At 38.2% G+C, this 19,467-nt stretch overlaps 2 protein-coding genes across 9 annotated transcripts in view; one reads left to right on the top strand and one right to left on the bottom strand.

The window, feature by feature from the left end:
- Nucleotides 1-2,655, top strand: part of zgc:112496 — an 8,859-nt gene extending 6,204 nt beyond the window's left edge. The window contains 1 exon segment of the mRNA NM_001013465.1: nt 2,407-2,655. Within this exon segment, the coding sequence (NP_001013483.1) occupies nt 2,407-2,588 (182 nt within the window). The 3' untranslated portion in view covers nt 2,589-2,655.
- The window catches only part of rhbdl1 (rhomboid, veinlet-like 1 (Drosophila)), a 120,234-nt gene that overhangs the window by 50,442 nt on the left and 50,325 nt on the right, over nt 1-19,467 (bottom strand). For 2 of the 8 annotated variants that reach the window (XM_087308085.1, XM_087308084.1), the window contains exons 7-12: nt 19,235-19,335; nt 15,330-15,390; nt 10,919-11,295; nt 10,555-10,650; nt 2,302-2,550; nt 1-677 (exon numbers count right to left, since the gene is read on the bottom strand). The exon at nt 1-677 is cut by the window's left edge and continues 12 nt beyond it. The exons of 2 other annotated variants lie outside the window; for them this stretch is intronic. In XM_087308085.1, the coding sequence (XP_087164211.1) occupies nt 11,024-11,295; nt 15,330-15,390; nt 19,235-19,335 (434 nt within the window). In that variant the 3' untranslated portion in view covers nt 1-677; nt 2,302-2,550; nt 10,555-10,650; nt 10,919-11,023. Of the gene's footprint in view, nt 678-2,301; nt 2,551-3,780; nt 4,581-10,554; nt 10,679-10,918; nt 11,296-15,329; nt 15,391-19,234; nt 19,336-19,467 lie in introns of those variants that run through there. 4 more of the 8 variants (XM_087308086.1, XM_087308088.1, XM_087308087.1 and 1 more) reach the window with 4 other exon arrangements.

Genomic DNA, 19,467 nt, shown 5'->3' with positions numbered 1-19,467 from the left:
TTATGATAAGACAGTAGAGATTTTAGACAGGAAAGCATTGGGAGCAGAGAGAGGGGAAGGATCGGCAAAGGACCTCGAGCCGGTAATCGAACTCAGGTCGCGGGTGCTATATGTCAGCGCACAGTACCACTAGGCTATTGGCGCCGACCCACTAGAATTTTTTAAAGGGGATTTGGGTGTCATCGAGCGACAGATGTTGTGGGACTACTATACAGGAGTTATTATTAGGGATTATAGACATTTTTTTTAAAGCATGACCGTAAAACACAGATAGTATAGTCATCTAACCAATCAGAGCAGAGTACAGTCATCTGACCAATCAGAGTGATCTCAGAAAGGCAAAGTTCAGAGAGACCAGACGCCTCATGTACGAAGACTTGCGTGGAAATCATACTAAAACATTGCGTACGCACAAAGCTGTAAATGTGCAGAAAAAAATTTAGATGTATGAAACCGTGCGTACGCATAATCCCACGCATATTATTTGTGCATCCGAATGAACGTGAAACTGAGCTCAACATGAACGAGCGCAAAACCCCTCCCTGCCTCCTCCCCCGTATTGAATATGCTAATGACGCTACTTTGGCAAAACCAAACGGAAAAATAATGTCAAAAACAAGCAAGAAGAGAAACTTTGAACAGAATGTGAATTGGAGGTGCTGCTTTCGGAGGTAGACCTGAAGAAAATGGTGTTATTTGCAAGTTTGCCTCCGGAATTAATAACAAAAGCAAAAAATTGAGTGGGAGAGTTTAGCTGACACGGTTAACACAGTTGGGTCTGAACATCGCACCGAATGGATTAAAAAAGAAATAGTGAGATCTATAGGTGTAAACTGTTGTCGAGTCATTAACAGCCTGAGTGGCGTAGCTCGTAAAACGCATTGCAACACGTTTTAACACATTTGAGCATGAACTCGGTTCGAATACAGCGTCTGATGAACTCCTTTTTTTCCCCCGCTACATATCAGATTTTGCCTACTATTTATCATGAGGAAGACAAGTAGGAATCGTTAATAAGTTTGTGCATCATATTTTATTTGCACATTTATTGAATTGAAATGTTTCTGATTCACGTATGCAAATTCATCTTCAGATGGTGACTTTATAGCAATGTGCGTGCAGTAGATCGCTCCGAATACACTGGGAAAAACGGCGACCGATGCAAATTGCGCTTTAATGTTTGGCTGGTCAACTGTATGGTATGGAAACCTTTTCTACCTGCTAGACATGCGGATAAACCCGTCTCATACAGCTGCCACTGCACGGCTCAAAGACACTTTGTAGAGTGCAATTTAACACAACTGCCTCTAGGAGTCGCCAATGGAAATAAAACAGACACACACAAGAAATGTGCGTACGCCAGGCATGAAGTTGGCGTGGATGAGCGCACATTCCCACGTTCATTTCATCGTTAGTAAATCCAAACGTGAGCGATTCTGAGCGTAAAACCTGGCGTAAGCAAAGTTTTTGTGCGTATGCAGCATTGATACATGAGGCCCCAGATCCCTTCATTTCAAGCACAGTTTGATGGTGAAATTGGTATTATGAGGATTTCGTTGTACCTTGGAAAGATGTAAACCTGTTTCAAACAAAATCAGTAATATTTCAAATAAAACAGGAACACTTTACAATAACAGTACATGAATAATGATGTAATAATATGTAAACTAAACATTAGTTTATTATGAATTAATGATGAGTTAAGGTATGCACTAATCATGAATTAACTTTACTACAACATGATTCAAATGAGCTCATGTGTGATTAACAGCTACCTTAATTACTTGTAATTACATGATAACTTGTTAATTAATGTATTAATTACCACATTAGTTTATGCTTAATTTAACCACGATGAACTCATGATATTTTAATGTATAATTATGTCATGACTTTACTTGGAGGGGCACATCATCATTAAGCCATTCTTAACTACTCATGAACTCCTTATGCACGTCCAACTAGTGAGTTTACACTGAATAACAACAGAAAAGTGTTCTGTCAACATCAACATGAACAGGAGCTCATGAGTAGTTAAGGATGAGTTAATAGTGATGTGCCCCTCCAAGTAAAGTCATGACATAACTATACATTAACAGCTCATGAGTTCATGTTGGTTACATTTAGCTTAAACTTAAATGTTAATTAATACATTAATTAACAACAAGTACTAACAAGTAATTAAGGTAGTCGTTATTTACACATGAACTCATGGTGTATTTAAAGCTTATTCATGATTAGTGCATACCTTAACTCATCATTAATTCATAATAAAGTCATGTTTAGTTTACATATTAATACATCATTATTCATGTACTGTTATTGTAAAGTGTTAGCAATAAAACAATATGGGCACTGTAAATACATATTCATCGAGATCTTACTAACATGTGTTTTGTGTCTCAGTGGACGCTCAGCAGGACTGGACTCCTCACCGGGTGGAGCAGTGTTTGTGGACATGGACAGTGGCCAATCAGATTCAGCCCTCATTATTGCAGGGAGTCAGCCTGAAGGATGCAACCAATCAGAAGCCAGAGAAGAGGAAGACAGCTGATGAAAAGCCGTCAAAAAGAAAGAAGACTGAATGACCAGAAAGACAGAATCAAGCAGCACTTAATCACAAAATATCCAGACATTAAAATTTGTAAAATAAAAGAAAATAAAAATCACATGTTGTATCCCATCAGTAGAAACGCTCTCATTGTCAACACAGAAGCGCACGCAGACGTCTCCTCACAGTATGTCCTTTATTTCATACAGCTGAGAAATGAACGCAAACACAAAACCATACAAAATAAAACTACAAAAACAGAATTGCCTCAGGTCCCATTATTTCAGAAGTACAATACATCATGACATGATAAAGAATTTGATAGAAACTATCGGTATTTACATCTCTTTTCTTAAAATCATCTCATCCAGAGAAAACTATTAGCCTTATATTTTCAGTTTTATCTTTAGTGTAAACAGAATATTTTACTGCAACGAGTCTTGTCATCTCTCGTAATTTGGCACCATTTTGAAATCTGTTAATGGACTACAATTTTTCGAGTAGGACTACAGCAATGGCGGCAACACAGACGATCTCACTGAACGCAGCGGAGATCTCAAAGCAACACTCTCGCGAACCTACACCTACAACATCATGGAGGAAAGAAATGTTCAGCAGGAGATACGAGAGCAGCTATTGGCTGGCATGGAATGTGGGCGGGGCTAAGGGGGAGGTACTTGGTATTTAAGTTTGTTCCCAGTTTTAGACATATTGGTTGAGTACAGTTCTTCACCGACACTATGTTCAGGGTGGCAAACTACCATAGTAACCGTATTATTTTGCAATATGCAGACTCATAATATCTCAAATTATGGCGTGATCCACTCAGAATTGGAAATTAAAATAATACTGAGTTAAAAAGAGATATGGACAGTATTTGCATGTGAATTTAACATGCTAATTTGCAGCCCAGGGCCATAGAAATTATAACATTTTAATAAAAAAAATAAATATTAACATTTTGTTTAAATTAAATTATTGCTTAAAATTATTAATTATATTATATTAAATTAAGAACATGCAAAAAAACTATAATTAAAACTGACTTGGTAATTAACGGAAATGTGTTGAATTTAAAATATTAAAATCGCTAAAGCAGAAAAGTAATAAAGCTATATTAGAATATACTTAAAACAAACGTAGGTTTAATTTTAAAAAAAGATATTTAAATATTATATTATTTAGAGAAAACCAAAACAAATCAATTACATGTAATAAATATTCTTTAAAAAAAAATCGTGGAAACAATATAAAAAGTTATATAATTTAATATACGCTCACCGGCCACTTTATTAGGTACACCTTACAGCTTATTAGGTACGACTTCAGAACTGCCTAAATCCTTCGTGGCAGAGATTTAACAAGATACTGGAAATATTCCTCAGAAATTTTGCTCCATATTGTCATGATAGCATCACACAGTTGCTGCATATTTGTCGGCTGCACATCCATGATGTGAATCTCCCGTTCCACCACATCCCAAAGGTGCTCTATTGGATTGAGCTCTGGTGACTGTGAAGGCTATTTGAGTACAGTGAACTCATTGTCATGTTCAAGAAACCAGTCTGAGATGATTCACGCTTTATGACATGATGCGTTATCCTGCTGGAAGTAGCCATCAGAAGATGGACATGGTCAGCAACAATACTCAGGTAGGCTGTGGCGTAGAAGCGATGCTCAATTGGTACTAATGGGCCCAAAGTGCACCAAGAACATATCCCCCACACCATTACACCACCACCAGCAGCCTGAACTGTTGATACAAGGCAGGAAGGATCCATGCTTTTATGCTGTTGACGACAAATTCTGACTCGACCATTCGAATTTGGGAGCAGAAATCAAGAATCCTCAGAGCAGGCAACGTTTCTCCAATCTTCTATTGTCCAGTTTTGGTGAGCCTGTGTGAATTGTAGCCTCAGTTTCCTGTTCTTAGCTGACAGGAGTGGCACCCGGTGTGGTCTTCTGCTGCTGTAGCCCATCTGCCTCAAGGTTGGACGTGTTGTGCGTTCAGAGATGCTCTTCTGCAGACCTCGGTTGTAAAAAGTGGTTATTTAAGTTACTGTTGCCTTTCTATCAGCTGGAACCAGTCTGGCCATTCTCCTCTAACCTATGGCATCAACAAGGCATGTCTACATGCCTAAATGCATGAGTTCAACCACGTGATTGGCTGTTTAGAAATTTGCATTAACAAGCAGTTGGACAGGTTTACCTAATAAAGCGGCCGACGAGTGTATAATTATAAACATGATATTAAAATAAAACATTTTGCATTTGATTTTACCACTTCATTAGATTAAATCAGATAAAAAAAATATTTGTAATGATAAACATTGAGAATCCTGCTTATTTGAAAAGATTATAAATGCAAAATACACACTGCTTCATAATCTACTTTTTAAAATAGTAGGTATTATAAACTGCACATTATGGTCTGTATGCTAGTATACCGCTCTGAACACAACCCGCTAGTTTTACACCGTTTCCAACATTCACATAACGCATGAAGACTCACACAGACTACAGTATGTCTGCTGTAACAGTCTGAAAACCAACAGATCATACAGCACATTAAAGCATCTTTAACACACACGCACACACACACACACACACACACACACACTCCTCCAGCATCCATTTGATGAGTGTTCAGAAATAATACATCCATCATTCTCTGCTCTCTCTCTCTCTTTCTCTCTCTCCATTTTTCTTCATTTTATCAGCTATTTGTCTCGTCTTTCTCTCCTTATTTTCTTCTATCACATATCCAAATGTTTTATTTTAAATAACATATCTCTGTCGCTTTCACACTGTTTATATGCATGCCTATTACATATTCATAAGCTTCTGGTTTTTCACCTGTCTAAATGTGCCAGCCAGGTGAATATTAGAGGAACTGCACACATGTTTGCTGGAAAAGAACATTTAAACCTGTTATTACTGAAATATTCATTTCTAGTACATATTCTCCTCAAAAATCCCTTCCTGTCCAGTAAAATAGGTTGTGAGTGCCGCTTCATCCTGATTTGAATATTCAAATAACTTCCTTCTTCTTAAAAGCGTTGTTAAAATGAAATCTGCTGTTAATTTACTCACATAGGACATGCAAGATTTGGCTTTTTCCTTCGGTAAAACCCTCATATTTTTAGTTTAAAACAATGTGCTATTTAAATTACACTTAAAGGAACACTTTTCTCCACTTTTTTTTTTTTTGGAAATAGTCTTATTTTATAGTTCCCCTACAGATAAACACTAATCCATTCAGCCAATCTCCAGGTCTGGCAGGAGCATTTTAGCTTAGCTTAGCATAAATCATTGAATTGGATTAGACCACCCCCCGCCCTCTAATTTTTTTAATCGATAATTTTCCTGTTTAAAGCTTGACACTTCTTTTTAGAATTATTTCGAGTGAGATGCTAATGGTCTAATACAATTCAATGGTCTATGCTAAGCTAAACTAAAAGTGCTCCCGCCAGACCTAAGATCGGCTGAACAGATTAAGAAAAATGATAAAACTCGACTGTTAAACTCTAAGGACGCTGTAAAAAGTGTATGTTTAGGGATTACCTGTACTTTGGGTGTTAAAACATATACAGATACAATTAAATGAATATTTATGACTTCCAAACTGAGTTGAAGCAAATCATGTTCAGTTTCCTGAGCAGACTGATTATTATTTTTTTTATGGTAATAGGGTTTTCTTATAACACCCCTAGAGTTAAACACTAAAGTTTTACTATTTTTAAATCCATTCAGCTGATCTCCGGGTCTGGCAGGGGTATTTTCGCTTAGCTTAGCACAAATCATTGAATCGGATTAGACCATTAGCATCTCCCTCCAAAAATTCTAATTTAAAGCTTGACGCTTCTTATTTTTTAAATGATTTTGAGTGGGATGCTAACGGTCTGATCCGAATAAATGATTTATTCTAAGCTAAAATAAAAGTGCTCCTGCCAGACCTGAAGATCAGCTGAATGGATTCAGAAATGAGTATTTTCCAAAAAAAAAAAAAAGGAGTGTTCGTTTAAGGAATACCAGCACTGTGACACATATACAGGTAAATAAATACCATGACTTCTAAGCTAAGTTGAAGCAAATGATGTTCAATTTCTTGCACAGACTGATAGTGTCTCATCATAAGACCTAAATGTATCACCAAGAGCCACAAGTATTAATTTAGTTTTATCTGTATGTGTTTTCTTACTATAAAAGCTAACAGCCATTGGCTTGCATTTGAAGGAACACTCCACTTTTTATTGAAATAGGTTCGTTTTTACCTCCCCTAGAGTTAAGCACTACAGTTAAACCATTTCTGAATCCATTCAACTGATTTCCAGGTCTGGCGGGAGCATTTTAGCTTAGCTTCGCATAAATCATTGAATCGTATTAGACCATTAGCATTTGACTCCAAAAATTAAATTTTTTTTGATGATTTTCCTATTTAAAGCTTGACGCTTCTACTTTTTTGAATAATATTGAGTGAGATGCTAATGGTCTAATCAGATTCAATAATTTATGCTAAGCTAAGCTAAAAGTGCTCCTGCCAAACCTTAAGATCAGCTGAATGGGTTCAGAAATAGTAAAACAAGCATATTTCCAAAATAATGGAGTGTTTGTTTAAGGATTACTGGCACTTTGAGAGTAAAAAAAAAAACATATACAGCTGAAACAAAATTAATACCCATTCAGTTTCATTCGCAGATTGATAGATTTTCTTCATAAGACCTCAATGTATCATCAGGAGCCACAGGTATTAATTCAGTTTCACCTGTATGTGTTTTTTTGACTATCAAAGCTAACAGCCATTGAATTGCATTTCAAAAAACACTATTTTATAAATCCACTACAGGTATACACTAGTGTTTTACCATTTCTGAATCCATTCAGCTGATCTCCGGGTCTGGCAAGAGCATTTTAGCTTAGCTTAGCATAAATCATTGAATCGGATTAGACCATTAGCATCTCACTCTAAACATAAAAAAAATGTTCTTATTTAAAGCTTGAAGCTTCTTCATTTTTGAATTATTTCGAGTGAGATGCTAATGGTGTAATCCGATTCAATGATTTGTGCTAAGCTAAGCTAAAAGTGCTCTCGCCAGATCACTAGAGTTTTACCATTTCTGAATCCATTTAGCCAATCTTTGAGCCTGGTGGGAGCATTTTAGCTTAGCATAGCATAGCATAAATCATTGAAACGAATTAGACCATTAGCATCTCCCTTCAAATAAAAAAAATCTATTCTTTTTCTATTTAAAGCTTGACGCTTCATTTTAAAATCATTTCGAGTGAGATGCTAATGGTCTAATCCAATTCAATGATTTATGCTAAGCTAAGCTAAAAGTGCTCTCGCCAAAACTAAGATCAGCTGAATGAAATCAGAATGATAAAACTCAACTGTTTAACTCTAGGGGTGCTATAAAATGAGCATGTTTACAAACAAGTAAATGTTTGTTTTAGGATTTCCAACACTTTGAGAGTACAAAAAAATCCTACAGATAAAACACAATTAATATCAATGACTTTTAACTTGTAATACTGCAAAATTTCTTGCTCAGACTGATTTATAAGATCTCAAAGTATCATCAGGAGCCACAGGTATTTAGTTTTACCTGTATGTGATCAAAATGCTGATAGCCATTGACCAGCATTTGAGGTATCCTAAATGACCATGACAACTAAAGGAAAACTAAAAAAAAAAAACTACATTTTGGATGTCCTCAGGTTGAGTACATCAAACAGCAAATGTTCATTTATTTGGCAAAACGGTCTCTTTAATATGTTATTACATAACTGTGACCTTTGGGCACAGCAGAGTCCATTAATTAAACATTTTGTATGATTAAACTTCTTTCCCTCTCATCTTCCAGCACTTTCTGTTTCAGAGTAAAACCTCCTCATCATCATCACACCCTCAGTTCGAGACGATCTTTACACACTTTACAATAATCCAACAACAATTGCCACTCTGAATAGATATAAATATAGGACTATGGCATAAAAATCCACAACATTAAATGGACACATGGTCGAGCTTTTCGAAAATGAAAAGAAATCAAGTCAGAACACAGCAATCTTATACAAATCTTTCCCTTAGCGATTTCATTATTTCCCTCTTTTAGCAGCTTAGCGAATGATAACTTGGCACTACTGAATTTTGTACGTTTTCTTTATCAAAGTGTTATGATGTCTACTGAAAATGCTAAATCCAATCACGATCATCAGTATCAGTTAGGCAAACAGAACGTCCCTGTGTCTGGAGTTTTGTACAGGTGGTCGTGACACTCGTTTCCATGCCGAAATCATCTTTAATTACGTTATGGCAGTTTCCATAACAACTGCAAACGGCACAGCAATAACTGCAGAAATCATGACTGTGCGGCACAGATGTATTGGCTTGTAAACTCCAAACTTACTGTCTCGTGTTTATGTATTCAAATGTTGACTCTGTTCCAAAACCTAGTGAGCTCCCTACATAGGCAGCTGCCTGCTAAAAGTGCATGGAATGGAAGCTGTTTTAGAACACTAACTAAAGTCCCTTTAAGGCAAGTCATTTCACTCGGCGGCCATCTTTGAAACACCTCTTGGGCAGTATGCTCGGGCATTCTGTCCGAATGGGGAAACATCAAACTCACCAAAGTTGCTTATTGATTAAACTTCATATTAGGAATCACCAATAAAATTAAATATCAACTGCGTCTTGAGTTTCATTTCTAAACGTTTGAGTTGCTCAAAATTTGCAGAAACTCACAGCTGGTTCGAGGCCCCTCCCTCAAAGTATTGTCGATTGCTGATTGGCTCCTGTACTAGAAGCCAGGTTTTATTCACCATATATCGATCGATGATTGGCTCCTGTGCTAGAAGGCGGGCTTTGTTCGCCACATATCGATCGATGATTGGCTCCTGTACTAGAAGGCGGACTTTATTCACCATATATCGATCGATGATTGGCTCTTGTACTAGAAGGCGGGCTTTATTCACCACATCTCGATCGATGATTGGCTCTTGTACTAGAAGGCGGGCTTTATTCGTCATATATCGATTGATGATTGACTCTTGTACCAGAAGGCGGCCTTTATTAACCATATATTGATTGGTGATTGACTCTTGTACCAGAAGGCGGCCTTTATTCACCATATATCGATCGATAATTGGCTCCTGTACTAGAAAATGGGACTTCATTTGCTATATTTACCGTTACACTTTTCCCCATTCAAAACTATACGAGTGACACGTCTTGCGTACTCTATAGTTTTTGACTATACACAAATGTAATTCCTCCAAAAGAGTGCTAAAAATAACTAAACGATTCGTTTAAGACTAGTAAAAATAAGTCGATTTTTGCTGCAATTCAAAAATTGGCCACCGGTGTCGCTAAAAACATGTATTTTACATATAGCATTTTTATTATTACATTTATTCCGCAATGATGCATTAAATTGATCAAAAGTGACAACTTGACAGTAAAACGTTGCGAAACATTCCTTTCAAATAATTAGTCAAAAAAGTTGATAACAATAAGAAATGTGTCTTGAGCACCTATAATTAGCATATTAGAAGAAATAATTAAAAATGTTAAAAAATAGTTGTAATAATATTTTGTTCTTACTGCGTTTTTGATCAAATAAATGCAGCCTTTGCGAGATTTTTTTAAAATGTACAACTTATATACACGTTTTATTAATAATTATTATATATTTTTGTAGCTTGTTGCGATAAATGTACAAATTCTATACATATTTTAAAGATTAAATAATATAATTGTAGCTTGTTTCGATACATTTTGGGGCATATTTAACAAAAATAAGTTATTTTGGAAGGCAACATAATGCACGTCTACCCCATGCTGCCTACATAGACAGCACACTATGATTTGGAACCAAGCTAATCCTTAACTAAAGCAAGAAACATCACTTTGAAACATGTTTTACCTTGTTAAGACTGAAAAAAAAAAAGTTCACCGATCCCTCAACAAACAGCGTTGAGTGATATTAGCTACAACCTCATACCTCACAGAGGACCGTGTCTTCAATCGTAAGGCTTTGTTTTCGAGTCAGCGAGATTCCTGGTTGAAGTGATGGCGTTTCATCTACTACGGATGCTATCTGTAACGCATAACAGGCTTAGATGAGGCTGTTAAATCAAAACAATACAGAAAGGCATCATGAACGAGCCTCAGGCTTAATTCACACAAATCTGATATGTATGCGTGTGTGTGTGTATGTGTGTGTGTTTGTGTTGTAAGATCTACTGACGGTCTGTTCAAATAAGCTCGCCGGACCCTTGAGCTGCCTCCGAGTGTTCATTAAAAATACCACGCCGGTTATGTTCTTCAGTATGGAATGTGAGTATGCGTTTCTTTTCATTTCACACCTCTTCCTGTTTGTACATCTGTTTTTTTACATCCGCTGCTGGTCGAGCGGAGCAGACTGAGGTCTGATTTTGAGGGCGTGGCTTTCCACTCGCGTGGGCGTGTCATCAGGGAGGGGGCGGGATCTGTACCCCGAGCAGCTCGTAAGCGAAAATGTTCCAGAAGATGGCGAAGAGGAGGAAGGTGACGAAGGAGAAGATGAGCACCCACCAGGAGCACTGTTTATGCAGAGACTCCTCGTAGCTGCGCAGGATCAGCAGCCCCATGCTGATGCCCACCACTGCGCCCGACAGATGAGCCATGAAACTGGGCTGCGGACCGGAGGAGGGCAGGGGTGGGGAGAAGCGCAGCCAAACGGCACGGCCCACTTCTGAACTCACTGGAAAGGACAGACAGAGGAGCAGCGTTCTATCATGTTTATGCTATTTTTGGTATGCGTGGACATCAGATTGACACAAATTAATACACATATTTATTCCTATTTTACAACATGTAGCATTTAACCACTTAAACTCTGCTGCTATTTGGGATTTCCGCCTGGATTTTGCCTACCCAAATTTAAAAGCTTCCCAAATCCACATGCAGAGGTGTAAATGCAAAAATGTAAATGCAAAAATGTGGTATCATTTTAAAGAAAACCCTTTGAATTTTCATAAAACACTATTGAAAGTGTTTAAAATAACTGTATATGTCGTCTGTATTATAATAAACACCTAAAAAACGAGGCACTTTTTGTATTTTTTTTTCATAAACTCAAATTTGAAAGTGTATCTTTTAGGTTCTGTGTGGTCTAGCGTGCTGTAATTAATTTTGTTGGTTCCTGCACATGTCTGTAATGATAGGAAAAAAGAAAAATGTCTCCACTATAATCTATACAAAAGTTATTGCATTCCAGCTGATGAGAGGTGCTGTACAAGCCACAGAGACCGATCTATGTTTACATATTTCACTATTCTTTTGTTTGATCAAACATAATTCACTGTGTTTGGACCACATCAGACATATAATAGGATTACTTATGCACATCACCTCAAAAACAGAGGAGAAATGGCCCTGAAGCGCACAGCATAAGGTAAGAGATGACAGCTGTCTGTGCTATCTGGGGCTGCTTATTGATCAGGAATGTATTGTTTACATTTCTGCGCCATGGAAACACCACAATTCATTCAACAACTGTTTGATATGTGAATATAATTCAGTAAAAAGAATGATAAAACTGTATGAGCACCGGCAAGAGCTTTCATTTGAGCTTTAACTTGTACATGTGTCATATAAAAATAAATATGAAAATGAACCAATGTAAAATACCTAGCTTGGGTATCTAAAATACTGTGTATTTAAGTGTAAATAACTTTTATACAGTAGAATAAAAACCAAAGTGATGCATATGTGCATAAAATATAGATTCTACACTTTCAAACGACACCACTTACGGGGGTCTGGTGCAACGCTAGCCCTTTAAATCTAAAAGCGAAAGTCGATGACGTCACGGACCCGGTACCAGGTCTGCAGAGTTTAAGTGGTTAAGTCTTGTGTCTCTAGAATGTCTCTATTATGACTTAAAAATCCCTTTTATAAGAGGTTTAAGCACAGTTGTGTGGTAACAGTGTGTGAATATAAGCAACTTCTAATGGTAAAAATGCATTAATTAGATTTTTTATAATTACACTTGATAAAAACAGTCTGCAGAAACACTTTGATTGGCATTTCCCCTTTGTATGTGTCATTAAAGGGGGGAAAGCCACGCCCATTATTAGTGATGATCTCTCCCTCATTAGCATATGACGTTAGTCTTGTTTTTGAATCTGCCACTATGCTGACACACAGGAGTTTGTAGCTCCGCCCTCTTTTGAAAAGAGCACAATCTCATTCAGTCACAGCGACAGTCACCAAAGCGCCACAATTGCGATCAAAGCCTAAAAGGGTCAGTTTCAAAGAGTTATAAAACATTATTTGTGTGGTGTTTTGAATTGAAACTTCACATAGACACTCTTGGGACATCAGAGACTTTTTACTTCTTGTTAAAAGTGGCATAATAGGACCCCTTTGAGGGTGCAGTATGTATGATTGAGTGGCTGAGCTAGTTAAATAATGTAACTAGTAAAATATTGGAAAAGGTTTTTTTTAGCTTGTGCCTACTCAGAAATCTCGACAGATAGGTTGCCAGATTGGCACCAACAGATCACAACTGTGACTAAAGCCTGGTTCATACTTCTGCGTCAAGTGACCGGCGTAACCCATGGCGCATGCAACGCGCGGAGCTGTGCATTTATACTTCTGCGCGCTGTTTCTGTTGGTCTGCATTAACACTTGCGAAACGCTAGTTGGCAGTGAGGTGTAAATGTTCCTCTGTGTCGAGTTTCTTGGCTGCTGTTTTGCTTTTCCTGAACGCTTCCTGAATGTACAAGCAGCTCAAACTCGCTTATTTTGAGGCAGGAACTGGTGGACGTGCAACAACTTTAACTATGAGGTAAACACAAAACAAAACTTTCCATCAGGAGCTCCTTCACAGGACTCCACACTTGTAAACAATCGCTCTACTGGGCTCGTGCAGCTCATGCGGCTCTCGGTCCTGCCCAGATTCGTCAGCACTACCAAGCTGACCAATCACAGAGCTTGCACTACCCGTCGTTGCGACGAATAGTTAAATTTTTTGAGAGATGCATGTCATTGACGCAGACGGCCACGGCGTAGGGCTATGCCATAGCATACGCGTGCGCTTGACGCACAAGTATAAATCAGCCTTAATAGTAAAAACAATCTTGCAAAGATTACCCCCCTCAGAGTTCTTCCTATTGGTCCACTGCTTTAGAACTGACAGTGATGAGCAGCGCTATGTGTAAAAGTTAGGGGCCGATCACACAGAACGCATTTTCTTCTGTGAGAGGCGCCTTTTTTGATTGATTTACTAACGACCGAAAGCATTTTGCATGCTGCTTATGCGCCCAGCACGCCTAGCGTTTAAACCGCCTGCTGCGCCTCGCATTTTTGACCTTGCGTGCCGTGCGCTCGCAGTTGAAAAAGTCAACTATGAGCAAAAAAAAAAAAGTGTTATGTTAATCACGTCTGTTTCATTCTCCAATCAAATGAAGCAGAGGCGGGGTTTCCGTTGAGGTGCCTGCAGTGTTTGTGTTGTCAAGACAAAAACTGAGATTTTTGAAGATGGAGGAGAGACTAGTGGTTGCTGCTTTGAGTTATCCGGAGCTGTATGACTTCACAAATCTTGAATATCACGATATTATCAAATAATAAAATTATATTAATATCAACTGCAACACTCTCACACATTATCCAGCTGATCCAGTTGTTGTCTATCAACATAAAAAGCGCAGCTTTCTTTTTTTTCTTGTCAACAAAAAAGGCAGTGTGGTGCGTTTTGTGTTTTTGGAATGTAAAGGCGCATTCGGCGTGATCGGCCCCTTAAAGTTCTTTTAACTTCTCACTGCGTCTGAAAAACACAGTGCTCCTGTGCACTTCAAAAAAGATGTAATGGTCACACAATGGTCACATGTTTGTCAAGCACATGTTTACATTGAAAAACAATGTAACAGTAGCGCATTGAACAGGAAAAAACACATTCTGTGTGAACCCCCCCTTACTCTATAAGCTGTTCATCTAATGTATTGAAATATTTATATTCATTCATGAATTCATTTTCTTTTCAGCTTAGTCTCTTTATTAATCAAAGGTCACCACAGCTGAATGAACCGCCAACTTATCCAGCATATAACTTACTTACTTACTTCATTACATGTTTTACGCAGCAGATGCCCTTCCAGCTGCACTGGGAAACACCCATACACACTCATTCACACACATACACTACAGCGAATTAAGTTTATTCAATTCCTCTATACCGAATGTGTTTGGAATGTGGGGGAAACCGGAATACCCAGAGAAAACCCGCGCCAACATGCAAATTCCATACAGAATTGCCAACTGACCCAGCCGAGGCTCGAACCAGCAACCTTCTTGCAGTGAAGTGACATCGCTCCATGCACCACCGTCCCGCCCCCCCCCCCAAAATATTAATATTATTTGCTAAAATCATCTCATTTCGTAGGCTGCTTCTGTCCTCCAATATATTCGAAATATAATTGGGTAAACTGGCAATGGGCGGAGCTACGCAGCTCAAAACACTGACACTAAACGCACATATTCAAAGCAAAATAACTGGCTTAAGCATTGTTCCTTAAATAAACACGTATGTTCACTAAGCATGCTTCGTAAGCATTTGCAAACATATTATGGTATTTTTATGCTTTAGAAGAGTCAAAAACTTTCATACAGCATATGTTTAGGCTCAAACATGCTGTTCATATGCAAATGAGCTGCAGCTTCTGGCCCTCCTCTCCAGAAGAGGGAGGAGCCTGCTATGGCACTATTATGAACTGTGTGACGGAAGTTACTTACTGCAAACAAGTGCAAGAATCATCCGCAGCAACTTGTATGGACACTTCATTCCGGCCCAGTTCTGAAACATGGAAAAATGTGTGTTAAAATTGTGTTAATGGTTTTACTATAAACAATTAATTCATAATGCACAGTTGAAGGCAAAATTATTAGCTCTCCAGTAAAATTGTAATCTTTTACAAATATTTTCCAAGTACTGTTTAACAGAGAACTGTTTAGGAGAAAATGAATTAATTTTGTCTTTGCCATGAAAACTGTACATAACATGTTACTAGTTATTTTGGAGGAGTGGAGTGCATGAGACTGAATCCTGAAAGACCACAGTGACAGATGAGTCTCCACATTGATCCTGTGCATAGATATATACACTAGATATCGCATAGGGACTCTAAGCATGCGTCAATAGCGCCGCCACATTGGTACAGTGCTCCCAGGACAAATGTCATTCAACCGCACTAGACAAGACAGTGTTATTACGTGAAGATGCGGGACTTTAGCGCTGTCAACGGGTGTAGAAATGAGCAAACAAAGAAAACAAAGCACAAAGGCAGAACACTTCATAGGTAATATTATGTTTTTTTCTGTTTTTGTATGTTCTGAACTTTTGTGCTAATCAGGTAACATTATTGATGATAACAGTCACTTACTGCATTCACCATACGGCAAAGAAGCTCCAACTCGCACTAAACACTCGGCTTATGCTAGTTTTGTTGAATAAAATCAGCAAACAATGCAAAAGAAATATGACAACGAGATGCTGCGCTGCCAGAAACTTGTATTATTGTCGGCTAACGTTAGTGAAAGAGTCGTTCGGTGGATTAATTCACAAACGAATCGCTCCCTCCGTCAGTATGAGAAGTGAAAGCAGGAGAGGAGCTGTGTTTCAGGACATGATTAGATCAAATTTAACAGGGAGGGTGGATAGTACATTTCTGTACACACAAACACAAGCTTTTTGTCAGGAATGCTCGTGCGGTCACTGATCCATCAATGAAGAAAAGTGATGTAAAATTATAATTTTCCTAATTAGAAAAAAAAATTACATACTAACATCTAGGAAAACTCCTGATCATAGATATGTGTGTATATCTTATGTGTATAGCTTTGGATGGCCACAGTCCTCCACTGTACCTTGGTCCTGCATTCATTTCAAAGGAGCGCTACCCTGTAGCAAGATGGCGGCGCTATTGACGCATTCCGTCCAATAGACAACAATAGGCCAGGCGACATCTAGTGTATATATCTATGGATCCTGTGGACCAGCCTGATCACCCGCCGGTGACCTACTCACACCTGCAGCTTCTCTGCGACAGGCATCCAGCGTTCTCCAGCCTCCGGCGCCTAGACTGCAGCTCCACACAGGAAGTTTGGCCAGAGGAAAAATGGTCGTGCGCAACAGAGTCTGGTTTTTCCTCTAGGTTTTTTTTCCCTTCACTTTGTCAGTTGAAGTTTTTTTTTTTTCCCTCACCACTGACTTGGATTGGGACTTGTGGAGTTCTTCAGTGTTTGAACTTTCAGCAATGAAATTTAAACCACACTGAACTGAACCAAACTGAACTCTGAAAACTGGACTTCACTAGAACTATGTTAAGCGGCTTTCACACAATCTACATTGTAAAAGCGCTATATAAATAAACATGAATTGAATTATTTTGCAAGGCACTAGTATTCAGTTCAAAGTGCAATTTAAGGCTAAACTGGCTTAATTAGTTTAACTAAGGAAGTTTGGTTAATTAGGCAAGACAACAGTGGTTTGTTCTGAAGCAAATCAAAAAATATATATATTAAGGGGGCTAATAAAATTGACAATAAAATTATTTAGAAAAATGTAAAAACTACTTTTATTCCTGCCAATTTAATTTAAAAGAAATAAAAGTATTTCAGGAAATAAAAATATCTGATGTAGGAAATACTGTGCAAATGTCTTTCCTCTGTTAAACATACTTTATGACAGGGGTCACCAACCTTTTGGAAACTGAGAGCTACTTCTTGGGTATGGTTTAATGTGAAGGGCTACCAGTTTGATACACACTTTCTAATAACAAATTTGCTCAATTTACTTTTAATTATATGTTATTAATAATTAATGATATTCATCTATGTGAAGACACTGATCATGTTAATGATTTCTCACAATAGTTGTCAATGATTGGAAACATCAAATATATAAATATCAATATGCAACACTTCATTTGTCTAAAATTGCTTTAAAAAAATATTAGATGCAGCTTACTGGTATGTGATGCTATGGTAAGCAAATTTTATAACAGGCCCATGGGCAACTCACCATGTTGGTGACTCCTGCTTTAGGACATATCTGAAATAGAATTCAAATTTCAAAGAAGGCCAGCTAATAATTTAGCTTCAACTGTATACTTTATAATGTTTCATTTTTACATTTTTTAAATCTAATTTTAAACCTCATTTTATGACGTTAAAAACACAACTCTATCTTCTAGTAAACAACTGATTTCTCTCTAGAGACGTGTTGTTACGGTCCGTGGGACTTTGTATTTTTGTGACTTCTCCTCTGTTTTGCTTGTCTCCCTTCGCATCTCCTCGACTGTCATTCGCTCTTTGTCTCCTCCTATCACCTTTTGTTCAGCTACTTTTTCTCTACTAGGTACCTGCTGATTGGATCCCGATTCTGTCACTCCTCATTAGGGCGTTTCCTCGTGGACCAATTGGACTTCGTTCCACGGACTTTAAATTCGACCGGCACGCCTTGTTTTTCAGAGTGCTATGTGTGTGTGTGTGTGTTGGTTTGTGTTCGCGCGCTGCTGTTCATAATGTATGCTTTGTTCTGTGTTTCTGAATAATTACATCGATGTAAATTAAGTCATGATTAAAGAGTTTATCATTCCTGTTTGGGGGAAAAGGGAATAGTTCACTAAGTCGCGGGACATACATTTTGCCCGTAGGTCACTTCAATGTTCAGAAACACTAGGTAAGTGGGTGAGCGCTGCATTTTTGCTTATTGTTTTAGGGAGCTTAGGTGTGGCGTCGCAAACGCTGAAGATTTCGGTTTCTTTTTCACATTTTGATTTTTATTAGTAAGTTTAGAGGGGGATCTTGTGTTCTAGTTTAGTTGGATTTTAGTTTTGTTTAGTTCTTTGCTTTGGCGCCACTCTAGTTCCTTTTTCCCCTAAAACTTTTGATTGTGTTTCTTTTTTTTCTTCTTCTTCTTCTTATTATATAAACATTGTACAAAGCGCACACATGTAAGCCTCTCTTTTGTTGGCTTCATTTTTCTTCTCCTCGTAAGAGGAATAAACGAATTGAATGTAAATTTTGTGTCCTGGTGTATTTTCCATCCATCTACTCAGTAATAATTTAATATTATAAGTGTAATGTTTATTTTCCCTAGACAACTTAATTAAACCGTAACACATGTGAAAGTGAGCATCACACGCAATAATAGAGCCAAACGATGTCTGCTAAATAGTTATTTATATAGCTGCTGATGAGTTATGATTCAGGTCGACTTACATCTTAACTGTTAACTTTCAAAATTTCCAGGTGAAACTTCATTCATTTTCCTTCAGCTTAGTCCCTTATTTTTCAGGGGTCTTCACCGCAGAATGAATCGCCAACAGAGCTCAACCTGTACCAAACCCAGAGCATTCCCTAAATTCCTCTCACACAGATTAAAAGGCCCTTATATTCCCACAAGAGCGTCTGTGTGTCTGTAGACGCATCCATCAGCAGCGGCAGACACTTAACAGACTTTATGACTCTCTGAGGCCTGTTTGTGTCTGTCTGTGTGCGGGTGATTAGAGACCCTTTGATCTTTAGGGAAGCCGCAATATAAAGCCTCTGGAGAGATTCATTCTCTGTGGCTCTGCCTGATTTCCCCTGTTCACTCAGTCTGATTCAGAAGCCGGAGTTAGGTTAGGTTGGTTTACCATGACTACGTTGGCGAGATGTGCCGAGCAGAGAGCGTAGACCCCGCCGGAGCCACCGACCACTGGAGCCCGCATGTCTGTAATGGAGACCGTCAGTGAACCTGAGAAAACACAGACAGAGAAATATTAGGGGCTGGTTAAAGGGGGCTTACTATGCCTCTTTGTTTACAAGGTGTCAAATAAGTCTCTGATGTCCCAAGAGTGTGTGAAGATTCAGCTCAAAATACCACACA

This window comes from Danio rerio, chromosome 24, assembly GCF_052040795.2.
Source record: "Danio rerio strain M-AB ecotype USA chromosome 24, GRCz13ab, whole genome shotgun sequence".
Lineage (NCBI taxonomy): Eukaryota > Metazoa > Chordata > Actinopteri > Cypriniformes > Danionidae > Danio > Danio rerio.
Note: the sequence above shows the minus strand (reverse complement) of the source record. Positions and strands in the feature narration are given on the sequence as shown.